Source organism: Metopolophium dirhodum, chromosome 1, assembly GCF_019925205.1.
Source record: "Metopolophium dirhodum isolate CAU chromosome 1, ASM1992520v1, whole genome shotgun sequence".
NCBI lineage: Eukaryota > Metazoa > Arthropoda > Insecta > Hemiptera > Aphididae > Metopolophium > Metopolophium dirhodum.
Window position 1 is genome coordinate 48,025,545 of NC_083560.1, and position 27,431 is coordinate 48,052,975.

The following is a 27,431-nucleotide window of genomic DNA, read 5'->3' on the forward strand; positions in this document are numbered from 1 at the left end:
CAATACTATTTTTCGTATTCGTTCGGAAATTAGTGATATCCCAATTTGGGTTTCAATAGATGAGACCACGGACGTTGACGGTCGATATATTTGTAACGTCATAGTTGGTCTCCTTCACAAAGACAATTATTCAAAACCGTATCTATTAATGAGTGAAGAACTTAAAAAATGTAATTTCCAAACTATTGGTAAAATATTTAATGATGCGATGCACCTATTATGGCCATCAGGAGTAAAGTACGAAAAAGTATTAATTTTTGTTTCTGACACCGCACCATATATGGTGAAATCCGCGGATTCCTTGACTATGTTATTCCCTAATATAATTAATTTAACATGTTTAGCACATGGGATGCATAGAATTAGCAAATGTTTATAAAATGAATATTCTGCCATTGATAAATTAATAGCGACGGTTAAAATAGTATTTTTAAAAGCTCCCAGCTGAATTATCAAATTACGTGAACTATTCCCGGATTTACCTTTACCGCCACAACCGATTATCACTAGATGGGGTACATGGTTAAATGCAGTAGAATACTATTCAGATAATTTTGATTCAATAAAATCTGTAATATCACATTTAGACAACGAAGCAGAATCAATTAAAAAATCAAAAGAAGAAAAACATTTACAAAATGATTTAGCTTATTTAAAAAGTAATTTTTGTTTTCTCACCCAAGCTATTAGTAACCTAGAAAAAAGAACACTATCTCTTGATGAAGGCTTAAAAATTATTTTAAATGTGAAAGATAAACTGTATAAATGTAACGGGAGAGTAGCAGAATTGGTAAAAACTAAAATGGATTTCATACTAAAGAAGAATAAAGGATTCAAAAAATTTTTAAAAATTTGTAGCATTATAAATGGTGAATATGAAGAGGAAGAGGAAGAAGAAGACATTAATATTAATTTAAATCCAGGACAAATTGCGTCATTTAAATATACTCCAATAACCTCGTGTGTTGTGGAAAGGAGTTTTAGTCAATATAAATCTATTCTACGTTCAAATCGCCCGTCGTTCGTATTTGAAAATTTGAAACAACATATCATAGTATCATGTAATAATTTAAACTAATATTTAATATAATAATATAAACTAATATTTAGTGTAATAATATGAACTTATATTTAGTGTAATAATGTATATTATGTAATAAATAATAACTAATAATAATAAATTATGAATTATAATAAATAAAAATATTCTAGTAATAATAAAAATTTGTTTTTGTATATAAATCCTAGCCCTAATGATTATATTTTATTAATAGACTATCATTTTTGAGTAATATTAGAGTAAAATGAGCTATTACAAAAATTATAGAGGGTAGTATTTTTTATGGTCTGACCTATTAATTTTATATTATATTATTAATTGTCTTTTAAACAAAAAAATAAATGTAAAATTAAATGAAAATTAAATTCTTTTTAGACTTATCAATATGTCATAACCTCAAAAATATTATTTTCTATAATTTTTGTCATGGGTGATTTTTCCTTTAAGATAACTCAAAAAATTAAAAACAAATTTTATTATGATATTAGTGTAAAAATTGAAATTATTGTTATGTAGTAGGTATACTATTATTACAAAAATTATTTTTTATTTGTGCAGGCTTGTCTACTGTGACATCTCACGTTGCACAATACATTTTTGGACCAATTTTATATTGATTTGTAATACATTTTTTCGACTGTTAATATTACATATAAAACTATTGTAGTAATAAAATATAATAATAATATAAATTTATATATCAAATATTATATAACAATTTTTTTTTTTTTGAGTTAACATTTATTTTTTTAATTACATGCGAGTATCAACCAACACTAATTATTTATTTTAAGATTTCCAAAATCCGTTAAATTAATCTTGTAAGATTTCAAACTACAAAATCAATCGTGGTTTTACCAAACTATTTTGTGTATGCTAGGTTTTACCAGTAAATTAGGTTTCATAATTATTCATATGTTTACTGTAACATATATATAAATTATTTACTAATAAAAGGGTATATCCTTTTCAGATTAATATTGAAGGCGTTAAAAAAATAACATATGTATAAAATTATAAATTATCCTAATGAATTTTTAGAATTTTACTCACGTAAACAAAGATCTGGAGGTAGTCCAATTACAATAGCATATTGTAATGGTATAGTGATAACAACAAAAAACATAAAAATGATCCACACTTTTGCTAAGGTTCCCCTCGATAACATTACAAAAGTCATCAACCATAATGCATAAAGTACTGCGTAAAAGTCCATTCTTGTTCCTACTAGTACTGCTACAGCAATAAGAGTTATCTAGAAATAAAATAATATGGAAATATAAATGGTAACTTATCAAATTTAAAAAAAAAAAAAACAATAAATCCCTACATAAATAATAACTGTCATAATTAATGAAATAAAGAAAAGTAATACCTAAATATCAAATTAAATATAAAACAATACCTCCACACCAAATCGATAAAATCCAAAGTTCAATAAATACTTCAGACAGTGAGGTATATCATGGTCAACATCTTTAAATGTAATACCTGAGAACATTCTTAAAGGTTTTGCCAATGGTCTACCTTTTAAATGTCTCTTATATTTTTGCCGAGTAATTACAACCCTATGCAATGTGATGACAAAAACTATAGCTGTAATTATATACATATTTTTAGGTTATTACGAGAATTAATATCATTTTTATACAATTTTAACAGTTATTATGTACATGTTTAAAATGCTTAATACTTACAAATATATCCTTTAAGTAAATTGAGTAATGAGACATAAGCCGTAGACTTTTTGAATCCAACCCAATTTGCTGTATTATAATCTTTTATTTTATCTGGATCATGAGGGTCCTTAAATAACATTTTAATTGAATAAAATTATAAAATTGTATTCTAGTTATCATACGTACTGGACATGTGACATTCCATGTACCCTCTCGTATATATTCAATTTGGTAAATCATCTTGGTAAGTAACAATATAGATACGTACACAGATATAATATAAACAATAATTGACTGTATACGGCTATTAAATACTAATGAAATAGTCACCAATACAACCAACACAAAATGAACCAAACACACCTAATAACAATTAATAAATTATAAGAAATATAACTTTAATTGCCCAGTATTTTACAATAATACCAAAACTGTACTGGTTTACCTCATATACAGCCAAAAACATGACACATAACAATATAATTTTAATCATGTGTAATTCGGCATATAGCCATGCTAGCTCAATTATGTATGACAAAATTGTTTTAAGCATCTTAAAAAATGAGCGTAATTTGACCTTTGGTAAATCTGAAAAAAAAAAATTAATCTCGGGTTTTACTTAAAAAAAAAAAAATTAAATAATTACTTTTGAAGACTTTAAAAGATTTTCTTTCAGATATAAAGCTTGGACGTGGAGGATGTTTTTTATATTTATTGTCTGTAAGTGAAATGCTAGAATTTGTTGATTCTTTGTCACTATCTGAACCAGAAGAATTACCTGGTTTGGATGGTTTAACAATACTAGTACCTCTGTAATATGTTTGTTTATATAAAAACATTAATTAACAACATTATAATTCTGATAATAGAACTTTAGAGGAAAAATAAAACATACCGGCTTTTTATATCAGAAATAGCCAAAAAATCTTTATGAAAATAGTAGAGTTGAACAACAGTTATGATAACAAAAAATGTTGGAGTCAAAAGTCTTACAAACAGCTCTCCAGTTTCAAATTTTTCCAAACCTATGTCTAATTGTCTACAAATAAACAAAAAAATATTTATGTGGTGAATTTATTTTTGACATTCAATTTATTAACTTACAATGTGGGTGGAATTTTTAGATATTTTTCCCAGTAATATGGAAAATTATCAAACTGATATGTGTAAGTCATAACTAATATCAGCATTGAATAAATTATGACTGTAAGCCAAAAACCATACATAATTTTTCTCCACAAAACCCATGACAACTAATATCAACAATATTTAAATAGATTCATTATTTAAAAAAAAATAAATATTTTATAATGTACTGAGGTATAATAAGGTATTGACAAAGGTTTTTTAATTTTAAATATTTAAAAAGGTGTTTAAATGTAATTGACACCACAACATTAGAAAATCTTTGTGATACACTGTAAAAAGTAGAACTTTTACTTGAAATGTTAATAAAAATATTAACGCCAGTGCCATATAAATTATTCGGAATATTGTCATCCGTTCACCAGTTATGCCAATTCCAAATAACACAAATGCCACAACCCATATCCAAAATTTAGTTAGAATTATTTTAGCTTCTTCACCAAGTCTCTGCATTAACTGACTACCTTTTGTGCCTGAATCACCTCCCATAGCTAAAATGTAAAAAAAAAATTATAGGTAGCTAAACATAAAATTAAGCAATTAAACAAAACCAACAAAACTTTTTTGAATTAATAGAAAAACATTTAATATTTCAATGTAACTTATTGACTATATAAGTATAGTTCTACCTGTTGCTGTTCCCACTGTAACTTGAAGAGGAGCAATCATATTAGCTACAGCCGAATGACTTCTAGCTTCTCTCCTTTCTTGCATATATTGTCTCATTGTTATCCAAAACATTGTTGTAAATAATGTCTATGATTAATGAAAACCAATAAATTAGTTTAAATGTAAATTAAGTTTTGGTATCCACAACAAATTGATTGTTTAAAAATTAAAAATACATTACCTTTATGATTAAAGGTTTGCAAGGGAAATGAAGAACTTTGGTGAAGCCTATTTGTTCTAAATTCCAATCTTGAATGGTTTGAGGTAATTCGGAGTCATTTAAATTCATGCCGTATAAAAATTGTGATAACAGTAAAAACTCTGCATAGAATACTAAAAATGGCGATGATCTTAACATTGTTTTTCTTTGTTGAGGAACCATCCAAGAAATACTAGCCCATAACAGCAATACAAATGTTAACCAACTGTGATATGTAATACTCCAGGCCTTTAAATCCAAAAATATGCAAATTAACACATAAGATAATTGATAAATATAAATCAACTTACCATCATTACAATATTGGTGCCAATATATGAGGTGCGGGTGATAAATTGTGACACAGTACTTAGAACATCCATCAAATAATAAAAAATATTTGATTTATATTCCCCTTAATATGAAAAAATAATAGTGATTAGACAGATAAAACTTATTGGTGAGTAATATCAAATTAGAAAATATATTTACTATCATCAGGATACCCATCTTGTTGCGTATGAGGTTTTTGGACCTCACTTTCCACCATACTACATGATGGACTGTCAGTTGTAGACGGACTAGTAGTATACATAGGTTTTTGGCCACGAATTAACTATTATAAAAATAATTTGATATTATAATATTTGTGAACATATTTTTTAATAATTAGTTAAGTCTCCATGACAGTTTATTATATATCACACTATATAAAAAAAACCATGTGAATTTCCAATGTTAAAGTGATATTGTGATGTACAGCTTTAAAATGTTAATGCATAGAAATTAATTCCCTGAATATTCTCGACTGATGAGTTTTGATTCATTAAAAATATTAAGCTGGAATTTATTTAAATTTAAAATAAACTTATAGACCACAAGTAAATCATTGCAATTTAAAGTTATTAAAAATTGGCATGAATGTATTAATTTTATAATTTTGTTTTTGTCAGATACTCATCTGATTTATAATTATTATCGAGAAAAACTTTTTTATTTTAGATAAAACTTTTTTTAAAACAATTTTGAGTGGGGCTTAGTTAAATTATCATTTTTTTTAATTTATTAATAATTATATTTTTTGTTTGACTTATACTGTTAAAAATTTGAATTCAATACCAAAATAATATACATATAAGATACCTTAATTCAATAGTATTATGGAAACTACATTAAATAAAAATGTGAAAAACTTTCAGTTCAAAGTACCTACTAAAATTGATAGAAAGACCTACAACATACTATGTTTAGAGCAATTATTCTGCTTATACATGTTCATAAAAAAAGATGAAAAATCACTAAATATTGAATTAGATGAAAACATTCCTCACTTCACATGGAAACTAAAATATCTCTATTGCAGTAAATATATAGTTATAATAATGCACAACTTAAAATTATAGGGATCTTAAGTTTGCAAATCTATCAGTTTTATTTGAGAATTTGAGAAAAAAGTGAAAACATTTTGCAAGATTGTCTATTTTACATAAATTTTAAAAATTATTTATAAAACAAAATCAATTGTATAATGATTTATGAAAAAATATTATAATCTAATAGAGAAGTATACTGTGTCATTCCTTTACAAAGACACCATCCTTGCAGCATCCAAACTGCAGCACTATTTATTTTTTTTTTAAATCATCTTATAGAATACAGAGCGTCATTAAATGTGTTTGCTTGTAGAAAAGGTTTATTTGATAAACATGTATACCTAAGTCCTACATCTCCAAATTTAAAATTCACTTAACATAATTATAATTTAAGTGTTATATATTTTTTTGGTTTTATCCACTATTATGAATTATACATCCAAATATAAATTAAAACCAAATGTATGAGAGAATGATATATTTAATAACTATAATGGTACACTTTAGTCATCATCTTTATTCAATATTCAGTAGCCAGTAGGTATATTATTATAATCAGGGTTAGTATGTTTATGACTTTTAAACATTATTTTTCTATTAGTCATGCACATTTTAGCAAGGCTGGGCATTAACGAGTTAAAAAGTTAAAGTTAAGTTAAAAAGATAATTTTATTTAAACTTTTTAACTTAACTAGTTACTTTTGGCTTTTCATTAACTTAACTGTTAACTTACTAAATTTTTTTCTTAATTAACGTGAAATTAACGAGTTAATTTTTCATTTAAAGAAGTAAGTTAAGTTAATTTATTTTGTTTTTAATTTTATAATATTTCACTATTTCAGTGTATTTTGTTTTTATGTCAACAAATATGTATCGTAAATTGTTTGAAGTTAAAAATCGAATCTAGGTTATATGGAAATATTGTATGAAGTATAAACACTAGGTATATCCTATAATTTAGTTTTGGGTTGGAAAAAAATTAAGTACGCTAGCGTTGTATAAACAAATTAACTTTTTTTAACTTAATAAAAAGTAATAAAAAGTGTGTATTAACTTTTAACTTAACTGAGTTAACCTAAAGTTAAATTAACTTTTAACTTTTAACTTTTTGTTATTGGTGCATATTAACTTAACTTAACTGAGTTAAAAAAAGTCATTAACTTGCCCAGCCTTGCATTTTAGTTCAAATTATAAATACGTTTGGTATATCTTAAAAGCAGTTTTATTACATTTTTAAGAAATATATTGCAAAAACAATATTTTCATAAGACAATTGATTAAAAACAGTCCTCAAGTCAACCCATAAATTGGAATTTTAGAAAAAATGTTCAAGCAGATGGTTTAAAAACTTTTGAAAATAAATAAAACAAATATTATATGAATATAACTAAAAATACGTATGAAAATAATTACATTACAATACCTCATGATATAATTAATATAATAAATACATAAACTACTGAGAAGTCTTTTTGCTGTATTATAGAATTCGAGTTATACTGATAATTATTATTTAGAAGGTCACTGTAGTAGTATAAAGGATTGGTTAAATTTTAATTGGATGATATATTATACATATTATCATACTGTTTAATTACAAAACACGATTCTGAGTGGATTCAGCCTAAAATATTCCAAGGATATTTATATTATCATAATATTAAGTATAATAGCTAGGGGTTGAAAATTATATAAAAACATCCTGATAAGTATGTTTTAATAACAGCAACCTACTAATCACAAAAATACTTAAAATTTAATCATAATAATGGAAAAATACGTAGATTAACAACTATGAATTGTTAATCATAATAATACCAAAATAAAAATATTCATACAAATAACATATCTAATCATCCAATATTGTTCATAAGCAATGTATGCAGAATGTTAGTGCACAAAAAATGCACCAACCATTTGTTAAAACAGAATTTGAAAATTCCAACTTTTAATGGCCGTAGAAATGGAACTATTTACAGACATATCGCTCGCCTCAGTAAAAAAGATCGTATTTATGTTTTCACAATTTTTTTTTTTTCAAGTTGTTATGACTATTTTTGTGTAGTTCCCGCAAAACTGAAAGTAGCATAAAACAATCAAAGACATTCTATACAATAAAATGCAGTTTATACAGTCTTCGCGGAAACTACATAAAAACAATTATGACAACTTGAATAAAAAAAAAATTAGTAAAAACAGAGATACGACCTTCTTTGCTGAGGTGGGCGATATGCTCATAGAAAATACCCATAGCCCATAAGTAATATACTAATATGTAAGAATTAGATATTGTGTTGGTGTTACAAATCACATGAACATGAGAATTTGAAAAGTGTACTTTCTATTAATGATAAATTTAAAAGGTTTAGTTTATTTTGAATGAATAATGAATAACACAATTTTTTGACAGATTTTATCGTATTAAATTGTTTTAAGGGCATACTATGATATTTTTTGGGCATATTTGCATGCATTTTTTTTTGGAGTTTTTAACTTCATAAACATCCTAATCTTAATAATAATCATATTATTTTCTTTAATTAATCATTGTAAGTGCATTATTTATGATTGATATACAAACCATTACACACAATATATGCTAAATATGTACGTGAATTTTATAAAGCATAAACATTAATATATACATATTTTTTTTAATCAATGTAAATTATCCCCGGGTTAGTTAACTCTTACTTGAATGATTATGTACCGAATGTTTTCTCTTAATCTATAACATGTTCTTTTACCTCTTTTAGCTGTACATCCTGTTAATTTTATTCAGGTTATAGTAATAATAATATATGATTATATAACTCGATGCTATTATGTACATACAGGCGTATTTTCCGTTGGATGAATATGGGCCCCGGAATGTTCTGTAGAAGCGTGCATCTATAATATAAATTTACCAGTGCAATATAAATATAAATATTATGAATGGATAATCATAACAGATACACATAAAACAAAATATTCAATTTTATGGAGCTCTAAAGAATTGAAAACAATCATAAAGCAACAAAACACGAAAAAAGCGTTTAATAAACCAATAAGAGATACCATTGAATGTGAATAAATAGTTTAAATAGTTTATAATGATAGGAGCCTAGTAGACCTACTCATAACTTTTTTATACAATTGTTTGATTTTAAATGTTTAAATGTTTTGTTCTTAATAACATAATACAGCCGCCATTCTATTTTAATTGTGTAAAAATGTATTATAATGCATGTACAATGTATTTACAGTGCAAATAATAATAACCTTATATTTTAAAACAGACATCGTTCAAATTGTAAAACCTAATCAATAATCACAAAAGAATAAATAAACGTAATAAAATATTGCCTAAAATACAAAATATTAATCAGCTGGTATATAAAATGTTATGAACATTAAAATTTGTGAATAAATAGGCAGTGCACTTTTTACACAATACACATTCAAAATATGTATAAGTATGTGGTTGAATAACATAAACATACGCAAACTTTGCGAGTGGCAGCACGCCATCGATTTGTTTTATTTCGAAAGAAATAGCTATTAGGACCTTTTTGAGATAAACGAACTGTTACTTGCCGAGTCATTCCTAATGGTTCCTTTGTTTCTAGATCCTGTAATTTTTAATAATTTATAAAAGTTTTTCCTCGATTATTTAATTGTAATTTTATTAAATTGCACCAGAAAAAATAACAATATATTTTTTTTTCCAATAGACTACATTGCAATCAATAATTGTGGAATTATTGTTAATATACACCACGTGTAATTTTTCACATTTTTTCAGAACCAACGTAACAATTTGTAAAAGAACAAAATAATCACAATTTTGGAGTTAATATGGCAATATATTTTCAACCAGAATTTGAGCTTAATTTATGTTCTAAGCTATTTAATCTATATAAATAACTCCCGTATGTTGTGAACGTTTTGCAAAAACTTTCAAACTTCAACACTACCACGCGCTGATTTCCATTACATGCACTGGACATCTATACAACTTGTTCACAAAAATTTGCTTATGATTTAATACCTACATATATTATTATTTATATAATTAAACATACCAAACACTGCATAATTTATATTAAAATAAAAACATATCCTAAGTATTTTATTTTTAGATCCAGTTTTTGTAATATTGATCTACCAACAATTATAGATTTATCTACACATTCAACTAAATTATAGTATATAAAGATATGACGTATTCTATAATAATATAATACTATAGCCAAACTTAAAATAAACATAAAAATAATTGCAAAATTGACAAAGGCAAAAAAAAAAATTACGGGAAAATCAATATAATTTGAGACAGGAAATTATATATAATATCATACCTTTTAAGCATTTTCCTTTGTGAACGCAATCGTTCACATCAAAATGCATTAAAGATGTTAGATCATGAACTGTAAACTAATTTATAAGAGTAAATTTTTAAAATATTTATAAAATTAATTTATGCAATTTGTATACTCTAATAAAAACAAGAATATATTATATCAGTTTAATTTTTAAATGCCATTTTATACGTGTATTATTTATTTTATTTTAATAAATTTATAACTATAGGAGCCTATATTTAAATATTTGATCATCAATACGATAATCAATGGCTTAAGACAGCAGATACAAGAGATAATTATTAATTGCATAAAATTTCTAAATAAATGCACAAAACTTTATGTCTTAAATACAAATAGTTTTAACTTAATTCAAATGTACGATTTTCTGTTTCGCTGATTCTTGAAAAAATATTCAAAATTGTTGCAAATTTTCAAATAAACAAGTTTAATAGACAATTGATCTTTCTTATACCCGATAAAAGCACAAAGGCATAATAAAGTGCTTATCTATACTACGGCCCACGAGAATCCCTTCCAAACGCCAAATCATACCGATCGGAAGCCGGCCGGCAATGATCGCCGATAGGCGTCGTTGACATTCGTGTATACGTAGCGATAGCAGTAAACATGTTTACGAAATTCAACTAGTTCGTTTTTATAACTGGTTTTTTGTGTCATTTACGTTATAAGTTTATAACAAATCTTTTTATGAATTTTTTGCGAGTTTTATTTTATTCAATAGGGAGAATCATATAACACCTTCAAACAGCAATTAATTAGCTGTGTTTTTATGAGCCGCTTTATTCACGTTGCCGAGTGGTGGGAATGGCACTATGGTGGGAGAAAATTCAGCCGGCAGACGTCGGGTGCGTCAGTATCGATGCGCAGTTTACGTATGGACTCTCGTGGGCCGGAGTATAGACTTTTTCCCACAAATTCATGGTGTTGTTGGATGATAAATTATAATTATTAATTTTATTATCCTATATTAAATATTTATTTTAATTTATCAAAGTAAATTAGTTCCATTGTTACCCATTTTACCACACTTTTCTCATATGTATTAACATTAAGATTATTCTAATATTATCGTGTTAAATATAATTTATTGCAAACTAAGTAGAAGAACACAATAAAACCAAGTTAGATTTAAAATATAAATAGCAGTTTAAGCAAATATTGGACAGTTCATTTTAAAAAATAATTAAAAGTATGTTGCCAAAATGTCAGAAAATAGTTTATAACTATAGAAAAAAAATATTCCAATTCTACTTTATATAGTATCTATTGAATATATTATAATGTATCTAATTTACCAATTCATTTCGATTGGCTTCAGTGAATAGTCACCTTGGTTTAAAAAAACATATAAATAATAAACAAATACATTGTATCCACTTAAACTGAAAATTAAGTGGTGTATTCCAAATCACACAAAAACTAAAAAATTTAACAAGACACAGATGATTCCAAAATGAATAAAAACAATGCAATTATAACATCGGAAAAAATTCAAGTTAATTAATAAAAACATTTATAATAAATTGTACTTTTAGGTCAAAGTCAAAAGTTAACCCTATAACTTATTTTGAGAGCATAGTATTTATTTAAATAATATAACAACGCTAGTTAAGTTTATGTTTGTTCATTTAGAATGTAAATGAGAATTTATTTTAAATTAAAAAAATGTATCTAATTAAAATAGTTTTGAGTAATACCTATAAATATTTGATAATCAAAATGTTAAATGATTACATTGAATCAATATGATAAATGCAAAATAATTATGTACTTACTGGGTTGTTTAGTATAAGAAGTGATTCAAACCATAAGAGATAATGTGTAATAACCAATATTAATGGAAATGCATACATGGGCCATTCGCAGTCCTCAAATTTTACTATAACAGTATCCTTACAAATTGTTTTTCTGATAGCAATGAGACCATAGTATCTATAAAAAAGTATAATTTAATAATAATTATATTACTTTAAGTTTAAATAAGTATAAATTAAAATACTTTTATAAGAAAACTTGTATATTTTTTCAGAGAGAAGTACTAAATACCTAAATACTACATTTAAATTATTATAAAAATAATTTTGTTTCTTAAAACGTTCAAGAAGTCCATAGAGTTTATTCTTATTATTATTATATAAGTTAACCATTGTATCTATTTAAACTCAAATAACATTTATTTTAAATATAAATAGATAACATATTATCATAAAAACACAATAATTATATTGCACTGGCAATAAGAAAAATATAAAAATTGGTATAAAGAATTTATTGTTCATCGGTCTAAACAGAGCATACTAAAAAATATGCTAAGCACATTAAAACTTCCATTAATAGTAAATTGTACATATGTTATTAATAGAAGTTATATCTAAAAGATGACCATTTCTATGTATTGGACATTTTCTCTAGTATGTGTGATAACCATAATAATTTAGATACTTCTCTGATCTAACAACTCCTAGTTATAAATATTTATTCAGAAATAGTTGTTATAAAGAAAATTAAACTTATATATTTTACTCAGTAAAATATATGTGATCAATAAGTTCAATTGTTTTAAATTTAAGTGAAATATGTTGAAGTCAGAAAAAATACAAGTACCTGCTAAATATAAATAAAATACTTTACCTTGCAATTGGTGAATCAGGGGCTAAAAGAATTTGAGCCCACTCCATTTGATATACAAAAAGAATAGATACATGTATACAAGCAACCAAACAAACAAAACGAAATAAGTAGGCAAATCCACGGCTTATAGGATGATAGCAAGACCACCAGGTCATTATTCCCAAAAATGTTATGTAGTAAAATGCACTAATTATTGATGGCACTGCAACTCCAGCAAGACAAATAATCACCAAACAAAGATATTTTCCTATAATTAAATGTAAATTAATCATAGCCACATAAATAAATTTTATACAAACAATTTTACCAATAGAAATAGCAATAGAAATAGAACTTGTTTGTTGCCATGTTGTTCTTGATTCGGGATCTGCGATTTCGATAAAATTATCTGATGCATCTTCTTCAACATTAATTTTAATTAACATGCGTTGTATAATAGTAGATGCACAAACCATTATTAATTCTGGTAAGTAGAAATACAATATTTCAACCAGTTGTAGTTTAGATAACTCAATTAAACCAATATAACGGAACATTCGTTCTACTCCACTGCCTTAAATAATTATTTATTTATTTATTATTTTGTAAACAAATATAAATAGTTAAAATAATTAAAACCTATAACTATGAGTAAATAACAATGAATGTACTCACATATTGGTTCTAACATTTTTCCGTATGGATGCATTACAAGCAGAACAATTTGGAATAAAAGCTGAATTAATACCATAAGCCAACTGATTAAAGTTACAGTTCTTAAAAACATTCCGGAACTTCCTAATTAACAATATATACACAATTGTATATTTAATGATATATATTATAATTCAATAAATTTTAATTAACAACTCACCATTTATATTTTTTGGAGTAGGAGTTTTAACTAAAGGAAGGTAGAGTAGTAAAAATAAATAGATTCCAGTTAATGCATTCTGTTTTAAACAGATACCTAAAAAATAAAATAAATAAGTATAAATTATAAAACTTATCTGAAAGACAATTTTTCAAATCAATATCAAAAAGTATATTGTAAAATTATTAACATATTTTTCTAAATATTATAAATGATGAGAACTTAGTAACATAATATTCTTATTGGGTCAATACTGAAAATATAGTTACAGTAATAAACTAATAACTTATTGTTACTTAGTTTGTAAAACATACAGTAATAAAATATAAAATATACACTTATTTCAGTATTAGTATAAAATGATGGTTAATTAATTTACTTTTTGCCAAAAATATTGCATTTATTATATTAATTAATATTTAATTATTATAATAGGTAGTTCTATCGTATTATATTATTGTTATTAATTTTTAAGTCAACACCATATTACTGTTGAACAATGTGAATAGGTTCATGGTATAAATAGGTAATAGCTTAAAACTAATCTAAATATTTTTAAATGTCTGCGTTTAGTAAAATGTATAATATACATAAAAGTTTTAAATCCCCACGAATAATGTTTTTGAATGACACAAACATTGTTATTCTTTGTTTAAAAATCTATAAATTCATCAAAATTTGAAATTAATATGTCAATAAAAAACTATATTAATTAATTTTTTAGATTTTTTGGTTATAATATAACTTATAAGTAAAGCGCAGATTTTTAGGTTCTTAAAAGCTTAAAATATGATGCTAATATGCTCTAAAAAAACCCTAAAATAATCTCTAAATATTCCTTAAACTTGTAAATATGCAGATAATATGCTCTAAAAAAAACCTTAAAATATTCTTTAAATATTCCTTAAGCTTGTAAATATGCAGATATGATTTTATTTTCTTAAAAAGTTTATGATTTTTAGCCTATTAAATAATATGAATCATTAGATGAATACATGAACTATGGACCCGATCATATAATTTGGCCACGGAGGCATGTGCCTATGTACAGAACAAAATCTGCCTTCAAGCCGGCCATGCTGTATGTAAATGAAAATTAAAACAATTGGCTACAAAATATAATAACATTACTAATATGTACGGTAATAGTATATTACCTACATAAATTAAATATACTTATTAACGAGCTTATTAATATCAAATGGCCAACAAACCTATAATGACAACTATATTATTACGTTTACACATTATAAGGATAAAATCCTAGCACACATATAGTAACTTAAATACCAATATTAAAAATCATTTAGATCACAAAAAATATTGAATTTTACAATGTTGAAACAAAAAATAAGATAAAAAGCTTGCTCAATATCTTAATAAGTACTAGCAAGGTTGCTCCAATAAGGACTATGCTCAATTGTATTTTATTGTCTATACAGTATATTATATTTTACTGTCATAATTTTTAAAGTCATTACTTTAATAATGAGGTATATTTTTAAAGTCCGTTATCTTATATAGAAAATGTTAGGGCTATGTGCATGTTAATGTTTTAAAAGATAAATTACTAATAATACAGTAATTTACATATAAAGTCTAGGCAGGAAGTTAGTGCACACAAGGATACTCTGTTTAGGTAGGTAACTAGGTACACATACAATTGATGATTTTAGGTTCTAACTTAAAACTTAACAATCTGCTTTCAAGATTTTAAAATATAGTTATTTAGAATCTTAAATTATTAATAAGAAATTATTTAGTCATACATTTTTATTACACTTAAAAATATTGTGAGTTTCATACAATATTGACATACTATTAATAGTTTGGAGGTATAAATATCCTAAAATTAGTTCAACCATTTTGAAAGTTTTATTATGCATAACAAATAATAATAAACATGATAGGGAAAAGTTTCAAGTCCCTACAAATAATATGTTTTCATAAAAATATTACATCTTGATTATATTATACTATTATATTCACATAAGTAATTAAAATATTATGGTACAAAAATTGTAAGCATGTACTAGGCCATAAATGAAAACAATTTTTGGGCCAACATTTGTTTTATAATATAGAATCTGAACACTCATCATTTTTACGTTCAAAACGAGGTTCAAAATATAAAAAAAACTCTTAATTCTTGTTATAATAGCATCATAGAAAATATAAAATTATTATTAATACGGCAGTCAATAAACAATATTCACTACTAAAATTGTTCTACTATTAAACAATTTACGGGAAGGGTCAGAACCCCTGGACCTTCCCTCCGGTTACGGCATTCAGCATCTATTATATGACACTGTCAATATTGAAACAAAAACCATAAATACTAATAATTACAGACAAAAAGATGATCATAAAATAGTGTAAATATATATTTAATACTTTCATAAGCATATATGAAAACATTTTAGTTTATTATATGTTATTATATTTCCAAATATTGAAATAATACTTATATTAATGATTATTTCATTGCATACAAAACATGGTATCTATCTTTATTTATGTTTTATTAGGTGCTATTATTAATGTGTCTGTGGTTTAAATTACTATCAATTAAATAGTATGAATCATATTATCTTGTTGTTCTATACAAGTAAATAGTCATACCCAATACCTAGAGAGCCTTTATAGAGGCTCTCTACCAATACCTATTCAAGTATAGCCATAGAGAGATTGGGTCAAAATAATGTTCAAGGAACACACAGTTTGAGAATGAATTGAAGTATAAATTAAATTAAATTTGAAACAGTGAAAAAGTAAAATATCATAGCATAAATAACGACTAAAAATATAAAAAGGTCCTAATAACATAGAATTTCTAAATATTAAATTGTATGTTAAATATTTAATATACATAATTGTAAGATAAAGTCTGCATATAAAATAAACAATAATTATGTATTTATCTATTGGATATAATGAATAGTGCAATGAAATTTAGAAATTGTACAAACATTCAGATTCTTATCAATGTGTTGATGTTTAAATTAAGTACCATCAATTAAAATTATTGATCATATTATCTTATTGTTACATGAAAATTATAGTAATACCTAATAGCTATTCAACTAGGTATGTAGTCTAGTATTATCATAGTCCATACAATTTTAGAATGAATTAAACTATACATTACCTAACTTGATATATATTTTTAACAGTAAACAATTTAAATAAAAACTAATGACTATAGAATAATAACTAGGTAGTAATAGAAAACAGATCTTGACCAAATACAATTTGTACATATTATTAGGTATTTGATATAGATAATTTGAAAACAAATAATTCCTATCTAATAATATATAATATATAAGTATATCTGTTGGATGTCAAAATGCATGAAATTGTTCAAATGTACCTATAAGTATCTAGATTCAGAATAAGCATATTATTACAGTGAATCTAGTCTATTACGGACACTCATGGGACCATCAATAGTGTCCATTAAGGGGATTCGATACCGTGATTTTCTGTTTTTGTCTAACACACGCGGGACTTAGTATTTTAGACGTGTTTTTTGTCAAACATTCCAATTGATCTATTGAAGCGATAAGAATTCTGAAAACAGACTTGAATTCATCGTCAAGTCTACTTGAAAATTATTTTCCCACATTTTTGAATATATCCCCCAAATTCCAGAAAATGTCATATTAAAAAAGAGTATTTAAACATTTTTATATTTCAATTTTTGGAGAACCTAAAATCAAAAAATCAAAATTGTGGGAAAGTCGATTTCAAGTAGACTTGACGACAAATTCAAATTTGTTTTCAGAATTCTCATCACTTCATTAGATCAATTGTTTGGCAAAGAATCCGTCAAAAATCCTATGTTGCGCGTGTGTTAGACAAAAACAGAAAATCACGGTATGGAATCCCCTTAAAGACAGGTTGCCATCGCCACACAAAAAAGTGACTAAGTAAAAATGTTTAAAATTTTATTTAGAAAATTGAGATTTGTATAATTCTATAATTTTTGTGTTTTTCACTTAGTCCGTTTTTGCACGTTGGAAACTATGCTGTGATTTAAACATGCAAAAATTGACCAAGTGAAATAAGTTATTTTCGAGGTTATTATAGAGTATTACAAATCTCAAATTTAAAAATAAAATCTTAAAAATGTTCACTTGGTCACTTTTTGCCGTGACCACGACGAGGTGTCTACAGTAGACACTAGACAGTTTTTATAATAAAATGTATGGGTACATAATATGTAATGCAAATATTGTATTGAAATGTACAAAAAATACATTTATATTACTCTATTCATAATTTTAAATGCATTAGCAAAATAATTAAATAATTATTTAAAAAAAAAACAATATTTTATCGCAAATTTTTTTTAAAACTTCTTATAAAGTCTTATAGGCGTTTATATATTATATATATTCTGTTCAAAATAAGAAATGAAAACAGCGAGCAACTTGTGATCATGGGTGTGCCAATACTACACAGCAGGTATAAAGATTGGTAACTTCTTGGGGGCGGGGGGACAAACAGGTGTTACCTGACTGCCGTGACAAAACTGGCTGTTTTCGTTTCTTATTTTTAACAGAGTATAGTGATGTTAATTTCTGGTTTAAATAAGTTTAAATAATTGTTTGAACATAGTATGTTATCTAAACGTAGGAGTATGTATGAACTATTTTAAGACATCCCCCAATTATATTTGAGTTTGAACTAATATTATCTGTTAACATGCCACTGGGGAGAAATATCACTGTCCAAGTTCGTAATAGAAAGAATTTATAGACAGGTTGAAATATGTTAAATATTATATTTTTTACGCAGGAACCTTGTTATTTTATCAGTTAAAAGAGGTATAAGATAAGCTAGGTTTCACTGTATTATAAATTATTTTGAATTTGGTACTAGTGAATAGTGATAGGTTTATAAAACCAATTTTCTAAATTAAAGCAATTTTAATTATAAATCTAATCTCTAGTAAAAACTATTAGTGCCTCTTAAATCAAAAATAGGTAGCCCCAAAAAATTGATTTATCTTGATTCTTTAACCATTGGTAAATACCCACATAAACTAGACTAGATGAACACCGATATTAATAAATAATAATACTACCAACTAACACTATATTTTAATATTATTATTTAGCAAAGGTATTCAAACTATGTGTCGCGGCTCAAAGGGATGTAGAAAGTAATTGTCAGGAGAGTCGTGCGTGGCCAGTGATGTGCCCATCTTCTTTAAAATGGAGGGGAGATATGAATTATTGACTATTCTCAGATCACGGTAAATATACTTTCATTACTTTATTAAATATTTTGTACGACAAAATTAAGCCAAAGGAGCCGTAGAATGAAAAAGTTTGAATACCTCAATTAAATATCATGCATATTATAATATTTATTAACAAAAAATAAAATATGTTGATAGATTAATCTTGTCTTTGATTTTCATTTCAAAGATTATATTATACCTAATTATTTTGAATATGTTTGAGTATTTTTAGTGTGATACCTATTAGATAATTAAAAATATTTATTTCAAAAACTAATATCGCTACATAAATGATAAATGTAATTTGGGCATAATTCTGGTTTAGCAACCTACAAATTTTTCAAATTTTTTTTTTTCCAAAATGTGTATTTTAGGGTGCTTTATAAGAATGTAAAAAAAAAGCCCGGACAAACTTCGTTTTGAAGTTATTGATGAAAAACGATAATCGATTTTTTTTTTTTGTTCGAGCGCAACGCAGTGAGCAACGCTAGCCGATTATGTTGTTTTTAACAACTTTGCTTAATCCCAAGGCCTACCCAAGGTGGTTTTACACAGCAAATCGGGGGATATTTTTGATTTTTTCGTCTGAGCGCAGCGCAGTAAGCGAGTGGCAACGCTAGCACATTATATACTTTTTAACAACTTTGTTTAATTCCGAGTACTGCCCAAGATCGTTTTACATACGATTAGCAAATCGGGGGATATTTTCGATTTTTGTAAACGAGCAATATTCAATTATAACTATTATTTTTTAAAAAATGGGCGTTATACGAAAAAAATGTAGTTTTAGAAGTTTTTCATCAATAACTTCAAAACGAAGTTTGTCCGGGCTTTTTTTTTTCAAAGCACTCTAAAACACATATTTTGAAGAAAAAAAATTTTTAAATATCAAAAAGTTGCTAAAACAGAATCGTTCTGTAATTTGAAATGTTTAATAAATATCATTTGAATTTAACAACATCTAATAAAACTCCAAAGACAAAAAAAACTTATAACTATTTGAGTATAACTATAACTAATGCATATAATTTTAACTGAATATTATGCTACTCACATATTAGTAAACTCAATGGCAGTATTATATGGAAGAGCAGTAGAGATATGATAAATTTCTTCATGTTTCCTGTAAAATCATAAATTTCAAAGACATATAAGGACGGTTGAACAATCAGGAGACAAACAAACTAAAAATATATTTAAATATTTTAGTTATGCTGAACAATTACTTTCTTGGAATCCAGCCAAATGCTATAAATTAATGATATAAGAAATGTAATGCTCAAAAAACTCACATTTAAATTGATCAGCGTATGTGTAAAATGTAAAGTAAATACATAAAATAGAGATACAAGTAGGTACACTTATGTTATTTTTTAACCAAATTTTTTGGTATATAATAATAATATGATATATTATGTATACTACTAAATGACTCAGGCTTATATCGAAAGTTAATCAAACACAAAATATCTGACATGTTATATAATTTATATTCTACATACCTGCTGGTGTTAAAACAATTTCTCGTCGATTGAACGTGATTAATTCAAATGATATGTTAAGCACAAACTTCCATCTCCGTCCATTGTCAGTTTAATTACCATAAAAGCTAACGGAGCAAAATATTATACTAAGCCACTAAGGTATGGATTTTTAATTATATAAAGTTCAAACCGCAGTCGGGGAACTCGTTTGTTATCAACGTTGTTATTGACGTTTTGGACAGACGTGCCCAAAGTGTTGTATGCACGGTTGCTTAAAACGTGCAACGCCCGTGATTAATGTCTTGTGGTTGAAAAAAAAAACGGAATATATAATTTTTTTTTTTCATGTATACGTTCTGAAATGTTTACGGAAAGTAAAAGGTTTGCAAAATAAATGAACCTTTTTGACTTTCGTGAGTGAATTTGATCATAAAATTACCATTTGGCATATTTTGAAGAAATCATAATATTGGTTATTTGTTATCACGGTCCGTATGCAATAATTGATAAGCTCACTATAACAATATTATTAATTTATTGTTGTGTATTGTGTAATAAATTTTCATTTCATTCCAACTGTCTAATAATTGTGATAATAGATATTAGAGGTAATAAATAATTAGTAATAATTATTATGGGCAATTAAAATTTAAAAAAAACTACGTTTCAATATTTATATTTCATATCGGTACGACGGTACTTCTACTTCTAACGTCGTAAACCACTATATTATAACACCGCGAAGATGAATCCGTTCGAAGGAATGGAGATCTCCAACGACTGGCAAACACTGTTCAACATAAACGAACGGCAACCGTGCCGCAAGTGTTCGAAGTCCAGGAAATACTTTTGCTACACATGTTACACTTTAAATGCCGACATCGAAAACAAAATTCCCACGGTTAAGGTAGCTCACAAACCTCTCGGTTACGTGTAAACTGTAGTATTTATTCGCAAATTTTTTATAGTTGCCGTTCAAAATCGACATTATCAAGCACAGCAGAGAGATAGCAGGCAAAAGCACTGCGATACATGCTGCTCTTTTAGCGCCGAACGATGTTACTATTTACATTTACCCTGACATGCCCAGGTACACTGAAGACGACAAGGTAATTTTCATCAATATCTAATCACTCATTGTGTAGCAGAAGTTGCATAATGTAAAATGTGATGTCTTATTATTGGGTAACAATATGGAATTATAAACATCAAAACCATAATTAATCTTATCCAATTGTCTTATTGTGTCAAGGTCAACATTGGCTTACAATTTTTAAGAGGACTTGGTACTCACAAGAGTGTTCTCTTAGCAATAATGACTCCCACTGTATTTATAGTAGAATTACTAAAATTCCACAACACATAGGGAAAAACTTTATCTTTGATGTAGCTTTTTTTTATTTGGAAAACAAATACAATTAACGTTATCAGTTTGAGAACATTAGATTTTTTCAACACCTCTTAATGCATTTATATATAACATGTTGTGATATGGGCAATACGATAATTATATAATATAATGTGTTTATAAAACGTTTCTGTAAAACTAAAGGTATTCCCGGTAAACATAGTTTGGACGGCTAGCGGTATTAAGGCATTCATAGCTATTTAATAATTTTGATTATTTGTTCAGTCCGCAACGTAATCCGTCGCTGTGTATTCGCGTTTGTGCTTATACTCGTGTACATTTTTTCATAAGCATAATATAGGTACTCAAATAGGGAAAGTAATACATTCCACTAGTGTGCGTGTTTTGAGAAACTATGTGTCTGAATTTGAATCTGAAATATTATTTACTGATGAGTTGGTATTATTTTGCAAAGTTTGTGAATTAAAGATTAATTTTGAAAAAAAGTTTAACAAAAGCCAACACATTTGAACTGAAGATCAAGTTCAAAGGAAATCTCAACAACTTTTAATGAATCAACCTACCAAATCAGATTTAATATACATATAATATAAACATAAATATAAAATTATTGATTTATTGATTTATCATTATATAGTTGACAAATTAAATTTAAAAAAACTGTGAAATTCAAGAAACAAGTTAACAATTGTTTGATTTTTTTGAATGTTACAATAATTATAACTAATAATTATTAATATATTTATTAAATGCATATTTATAAAAAATTGTATGCATATTCTACAGTTTGTAAGTGCTTATTTTAGCGCTTATGTGTTTTGAAGTGTTATAAGTCCCAAACCCTGATTATGATCAATATAAATAACTTGAGTGTATAAATTATATTTAAACATCCTAGTTTGATAAAATGCTTTCTTAGTGTTCATCCTGAAAATAGATTTCATTTTAATGTGTGGAAAGTTACTGTTATCATTTTTATTATACATGTGTATGCATATTGAATAATTTAATAATTCTACCATCTTTTATTTCAGGTTATCCTTGTTTATCCAGGAAAATCTGCTGTAACCCTACAAGACTTCTATTCTTCAAATAAAAAGTATTTAAATTGTTCATTAATTTGCACTATTTGTTTTTAACTTTATGTTGTTTACCATATTTAATTATGGAAAAAATTATTTTATCATTACTAAAATGAACAACCCATATAATTATAGGACTTTTACTAGTAGACAGAAAATCTATGATCTGATATAATATGGTATTATTGTTGAACACATTGTGGAAGTAATTCTATCGTGGATATTCTTGAAATTATTGCAAAAATATATCATGAACATATAAAGTAAAATATTAAAAAAATATTATTATAATTAAACTTAAATAAGATATAAGTATACAATAGTTTCTCTAAAATCTTTATAAAAACAATATACAATTAATATATTAGTTAATTGTGTTTTCTAATGTATATAATATGTTCAGTGCATAATACCTGTAACAAAACACAATCAGCTCATAAAGACCGGTCCCCTAGAACTTTCTTCATACTCAATCAGTTTGTAAAATGTCTAGCGTTTATTATTATTATTTAAACTAATTTAACAATCTGTACACTGGATACAATAAAAAAGCGGGTAAGATTGTGTCGCTCGGCTAATCTAAAATCATTGTATCAACAAAAAAAAACGATTCTTAGCGAAGACAGATTGTCTATGATATCACTAAGTACATTTGATGACATTATTGTGATTAAAGAATTTATTTTACTATTAGTCAATTACCTAGTACAATAATAGGTTAGGTATTTTTGCCAAAAAGTTATATTTAAAAATATCATTGTGTCTATAGAATATAATATTATACTCTAAATGTTTCATATACTCACGAAAAATTTTTAGATAACGTTAAAATAACTAAAACGTATTATTGGTTTTATTATGTAATTTCGTGAAAATTTGAACTTAAAATGTCTGTAAAAAATTAACTGTGTTTATATAGATTTTTTATGGTTTTTGGTTAGTCTGAATTATGTATGTGAATCTTTACTTTAAATTTTTAATCCCTAGCTTGGAAAATTGAACATTTTATAATTTATTAACTAAAATAAATTTGAAACTAAAAGATAAATCTCAGTTATTATTTGTTTTTTCTGATGCTATTGAACACTATTGGGAATTTTATACTTTTGAGTAGTTGGTTGTTTTGGTAGTTTTGGTTTGTCAGATAGTATCTTGGAAAATTTATTTTTAGTCTCTTAGTTGGGATAGTACCATAAGTGGTTTTGGAATATATTGATAAAATTAATAGAATTCTGTTGTTATTTGATTATTTGTTTTTATTATTATTACTATTTATTTATTGATTAGTCATGACTGTCTTAAGCAGCTCGATGACCGTGTTTATTATAGTTCAGAGATAATTTAGTTTTTGAATTACAAGAAGATAGCAAAATACATGAGAAATCAAGTGAATATCCAAGCTTGTAAAAATATGAACTTCAAACACTCATAAAAATTTAATTTGAATTTCCGGTAGTTTTTTATTCATATAAAACTAGTTAAAGCATTAGGAATTTTGTATTACATTTTCAAGTCTTTGATTTCAAAAGAAAAATTTGTATGAATTCTTAACTCAAAATAATTTTGCTAATTTTCTTGATTTGACCGTATTTTGTCAAAATTTGAACTCAAATGCTTCTAAAAAAAAACTGTGACTAAGGATTTTTAATATTTTTTTAAATGTCATTGTAACAATATAGTAGTATTGTAAGTTTACCACAAAAAAAAAGAGGAATATTATCTTTTATGTTTATAATTTCTTCTATTTAATTTAAAGTAATAGGTGTTAAGAAGATTGAGTTACTAATATGACATTTATCATGCATAATACTATAATAGACCACTGTACTTTCTGTAACCAAAAAATAAATATATGAAATATTTTTTCCAACATTGTTAAAGAATAAGTTAAAATCATATAATACTATTAATATGTTTATAGTCACAAGAAGAAGAATGAGTAATATCTTTGATTAGAAACCCGACTTTAAAGCAATAAGTTCCCGAATTTAATGTTATAATTATTAGCTTTCATTTCGAATGGACTTTTTAGTTTTTCGGAATTTAAACATTACCTATACGGTATAACCGTATAAGTCACGATATAAACTATAAACCTATTAATTTTTTTATTAAACACGACCATTTTTTTATTGTTTGAATTGTTCTTATTATTGTTCTAATTAGTATCTTATCTGTTGGTTTGTTAGTTGCTATAATTTAAAAAGTAGCAGATAGCTTACAGAGACCAAATTTTGGTAAAAATAAATAATATTCCACATTTTGAATTGCCTATTTAAAACCATCTAAGAATGTTTAAGCCATGTTATATGATTGTAGAATTACACCGCTTGATGGCGTTAATATAATTTAAAATTAGGATTCCGATAGTATACATTCCGGCATAATACAGTTCGAAAAAAAAATGTTATTCCGCATTTATACGATCCGCGACTATACGGTGTACGTAATTTGTTTTCCAAAAGAATACGGTCCGTGACAATACAGTCTGCATATTTTTAAATTCCGCGATTATACGGTCCACATAATATAGTTTGAAGAATATTTTATTCCAGATTTCTACGGTCCGGGACTATACTTTTTTGTTCCGTATTTATACGGCCCATGCTAATACGTTCCGAGATTTTACGGCCCCCCGTTGTTTATAATATGTTCATTTGTTTTAGAGTTACACCTAAAACCGTAAAAATTCCCGTTTTTCCTTAATTCGTATGTTGCTTTTCCCGGCGCTTTTGAAAACTATTGGGAGTTTTAAATTTTGCCCTCCCGAATGCACCAACTAGATTCACATTCCCATCAAAGAATATACTGTTGAAGAAAATCGAAGCAGTTTTACTGCCCCTAACGGTGGTGACAGACACAAAAATAAAAATAAAACACATTATAAAATCAATACATTCATTGCTAAGAAAATTATTATAAATTGTATATTAATTTTATATTAATAATAATTTTCTTTAGTTAATAATTTATTTAAATTAAATTAATACTTGATTTTTCATACATTGATATATCACATATTTTTACAGACAAAATGATAGTACAGTATGTACCAAAAAAAATACTTCCCACAAGTTCATGACACATGCATTGTTTATTGATAGTACTTGGAATCAAAGTAATGGAATTCTGAAGGATCCAATAATATCAGGTTTGATACTCTTGTTTTAGTTGTAGAATATTTTTGTTATTTACATAATAAATAACATAAGCACTTATTTATTACATTTTTTTTTTCAGGACTTCCGTGTATAAAGCTGCAAATAAGATTATCTCAATTTTGGAGACATCAAAAGGGCAGCCCTAGATGGTTTTTAGCTACTATTGAAGCTATCCATCAACTACTAGTTGAATTCACAGAAACAGATATCGAAGCAAATGAGCCACCTCAAAATTATGATAATATGTTATTTTTCTTCAGATTTATGTATGAAAAAATCCACCAACTTTATGAACATGATAAGCTTAAATCATATAGAAGACCTATGAATATATGAAATTGTTACTATAAGATAAAAATTATTAATTTGTCTATAATATATTTTTTTTACCTATTTTAATATTGAAGAAAGGTAACTGTAATTGGTGCTTTATCAATTTAATCCACATGGCACATCATATTGGCGTTCTGTTTCTGCTTTCGTATCCTATGATATTTCAGTAGAATTTTAAATTATAAGAATAGCAATATAAATATGTTTAGTATTATTTGTTCATTGGCTCTTGGTGTTCTATCATCCTGTCATCAACTGTGGCAAGACCACTTGGCCATAAACACCAATTATTAGTATGAGGTGACTCATCATGAGGCAATAAAATTAAGTGAATCATTCAAACGAGATGGTCTAGAATTTATGAAAATCTGTTATCTATTAAATTAGTACCTACTACCTAGTTAGTTACCTAATCATTAATAAGACATATTTCTCGGGTAGTATCATGTGCATGGCAGCATATAACAAGAAGTTATTTACAGTTTTCAATTTTCAAATATCATGAAAATGTGTTTTAAAGAACACATCTCTGAATTTAAGAGAGGCATTTACATATCGAGAAAACAATTAGGTATTTAAAAACATGTCTTCTGTTTTTTTTTTAATAACACATACATAGCCTTACCTACTAATTTGTTTATCTAAGCTATTTTTTTCATGCAATACTCACAATCAATGCCGGCCCAAGATATGGGCGAACCGGGCGGTTGCCCGGGGCGCTTTTAATATACAAATATTTTATAATTATGAAAACGGATATAAATAAAC

The 27,431-nt window shown here is 26.1% G+C and overlaps 2 protein-coding genes across 10 annotated transcripts in view; one reads left to right on the top strand and one right to left on the bottom strand.

The window, feature by feature from the left end:
* Positions 1 to 20,911, bottom strand: part of LOC132937027 (piezo-type mechanosensitive ion channel component-like) — a 40,180-nt gene extending 19,269 nt beyond the window's left edge. Inside the window, exons 1-23 of one of the 9 annotated variants that reach the window (XM_061003848.1) lie at positions 20,737 to 20,894; positions 20,289 to 20,357; positions 13,981 to 14,076; positions 13,782 to 13,904; positions 13,435 to 13,680; positions 13,128 to 13,374; positions 12,272 to 12,428; positions 9,612 to 9,740; positions 8,962 to 9,018; positions 8,874 to 8,891; positions 5,246 to 5,369; positions 5,065 to 5,168; positions 4,736 to 5,002; positions 4,515 to 4,641; positions 4,180 to 4,376; positions 3,844 to 3,992; positions 3,635 to 3,778; positions 3,386 to 3,549; positions 3,185 to 3,327; positions 2,926 to 3,102; positions 2,758 to 2,866; positions 2,466 to 2,656; positions 2,114 to 2,315 (exon numbers count right to left, since the gene is read on the bottom strand). In XM_061003848.1, the coding sequence (XP_060859831.1) occupies positions 2,114 to 2,315; positions 2,466 to 2,656; positions 2,758 to 2,866; positions 2,926 to 3,102; positions 3,185 to 3,327; positions 3,386 to 3,549; positions 3,635 to 3,778; positions 3,844 to 3,992; positions 4,180 to 4,376; positions 4,515 to 4,641; positions 4,736 to 5,002; positions 5,065 to 5,168; positions 5,246 to 5,369; positions 8,874 to 8,891; positions 8,962 to 9,018; positions 9,612 to 9,740; positions 12,272 to 12,428; positions 13,128 to 13,374; positions 13,435 to 13,680; positions 13,782 to 13,904; positions 13,981 to 14,076; positions 20,289 to 20,352 (3,235 nt within the window). In that variant the 5' untranslated portion in view covers positions 20,353 to 20,357; positions 20,737 to 20,894. Of the gene's footprint in view, positions 1 to 2,113; positions 2,316 to 2,465; positions 2,657 to 2,757; positions 2,867 to 2,925; positions 3,103 to 3,184; positions 3,328 to 3,385; positions 3,550 to 3,634; positions 3,779 to 3,843; positions 3,993 to 4,179; positions 4,377 to 4,514; positions 4,642 to 4,735; positions 5,003 to 5,064; positions 5,169 to 5,245; positions 5,370 to 8,873; positions 8,892 to 8,961; positions 9,019 to 9,611; positions 9,741 to 10,469; positions 10,546 to 12,271; positions 12,429 to 13,127; positions 13,375 to 13,434; positions 13,681 to 13,781; positions 13,905 to 13,980; positions 14,077 to 20,288; positions 20,358 to 20,736 lie in introns of those variants that run through there. The other 8 variants (XM_061003853.1, XM_061003854.1, XM_061003851.1 and 5 more) reach the window with 8 other exon arrangements.
* A 247-nt stretch (positions 20,912 to 21,158) lies between these two features.
* Positions 21,159 to 26,863, top strand: LOC132937029 (tRNA-uridine aminocarboxypropyltransferase 1). The gene is made up of 5 exons (XM_061003857.1): positions 21,159 to 21,625; positions 21,687 to 21,827; positions 23,122 to 23,186; positions 26,199 to 26,320; positions 26,410 to 26,863. The coding sequence occupies exons 1-5, from the start codon at positions 21,464 to 21,466 to the stop codon at positions 26,664 to 26,666; spliced, it is 747 nt and encodes a 248-aa protein (XP_060859840.1). The 5' UTR covers positions 21,159 to 21,463; the 3' UTR covers positions 26,667 to 26,863.
* Positions 26,864 to 27,431: the final 568 nt, after the last annotated feature.

Excerpts from the sequence above, each read along its gene's own strand:
- LOC132937029 (XM_061003857.1), top strand. The coding sequence starts at position 21,464 with ATGAATCCGTTCGAAGGAATGGAGATCTCCAACGACTGGCAAACACTG. Across the intron at positions 21,626-21,686 it reads ACAAAATTCCCACGGTTAAG|TTGCCGTTCAAAATCGACAT; the intron begins GTAGCTCACAAA and ends AATTTTTTATAG. Across the intron at positions 23,187-26,198 it reads TTCTATTCTTCAAATAAAAA|ACAAAATGATAGTACAGTAT; the intron begins GTATTTAAATTG and ends ATATTTTTACAG.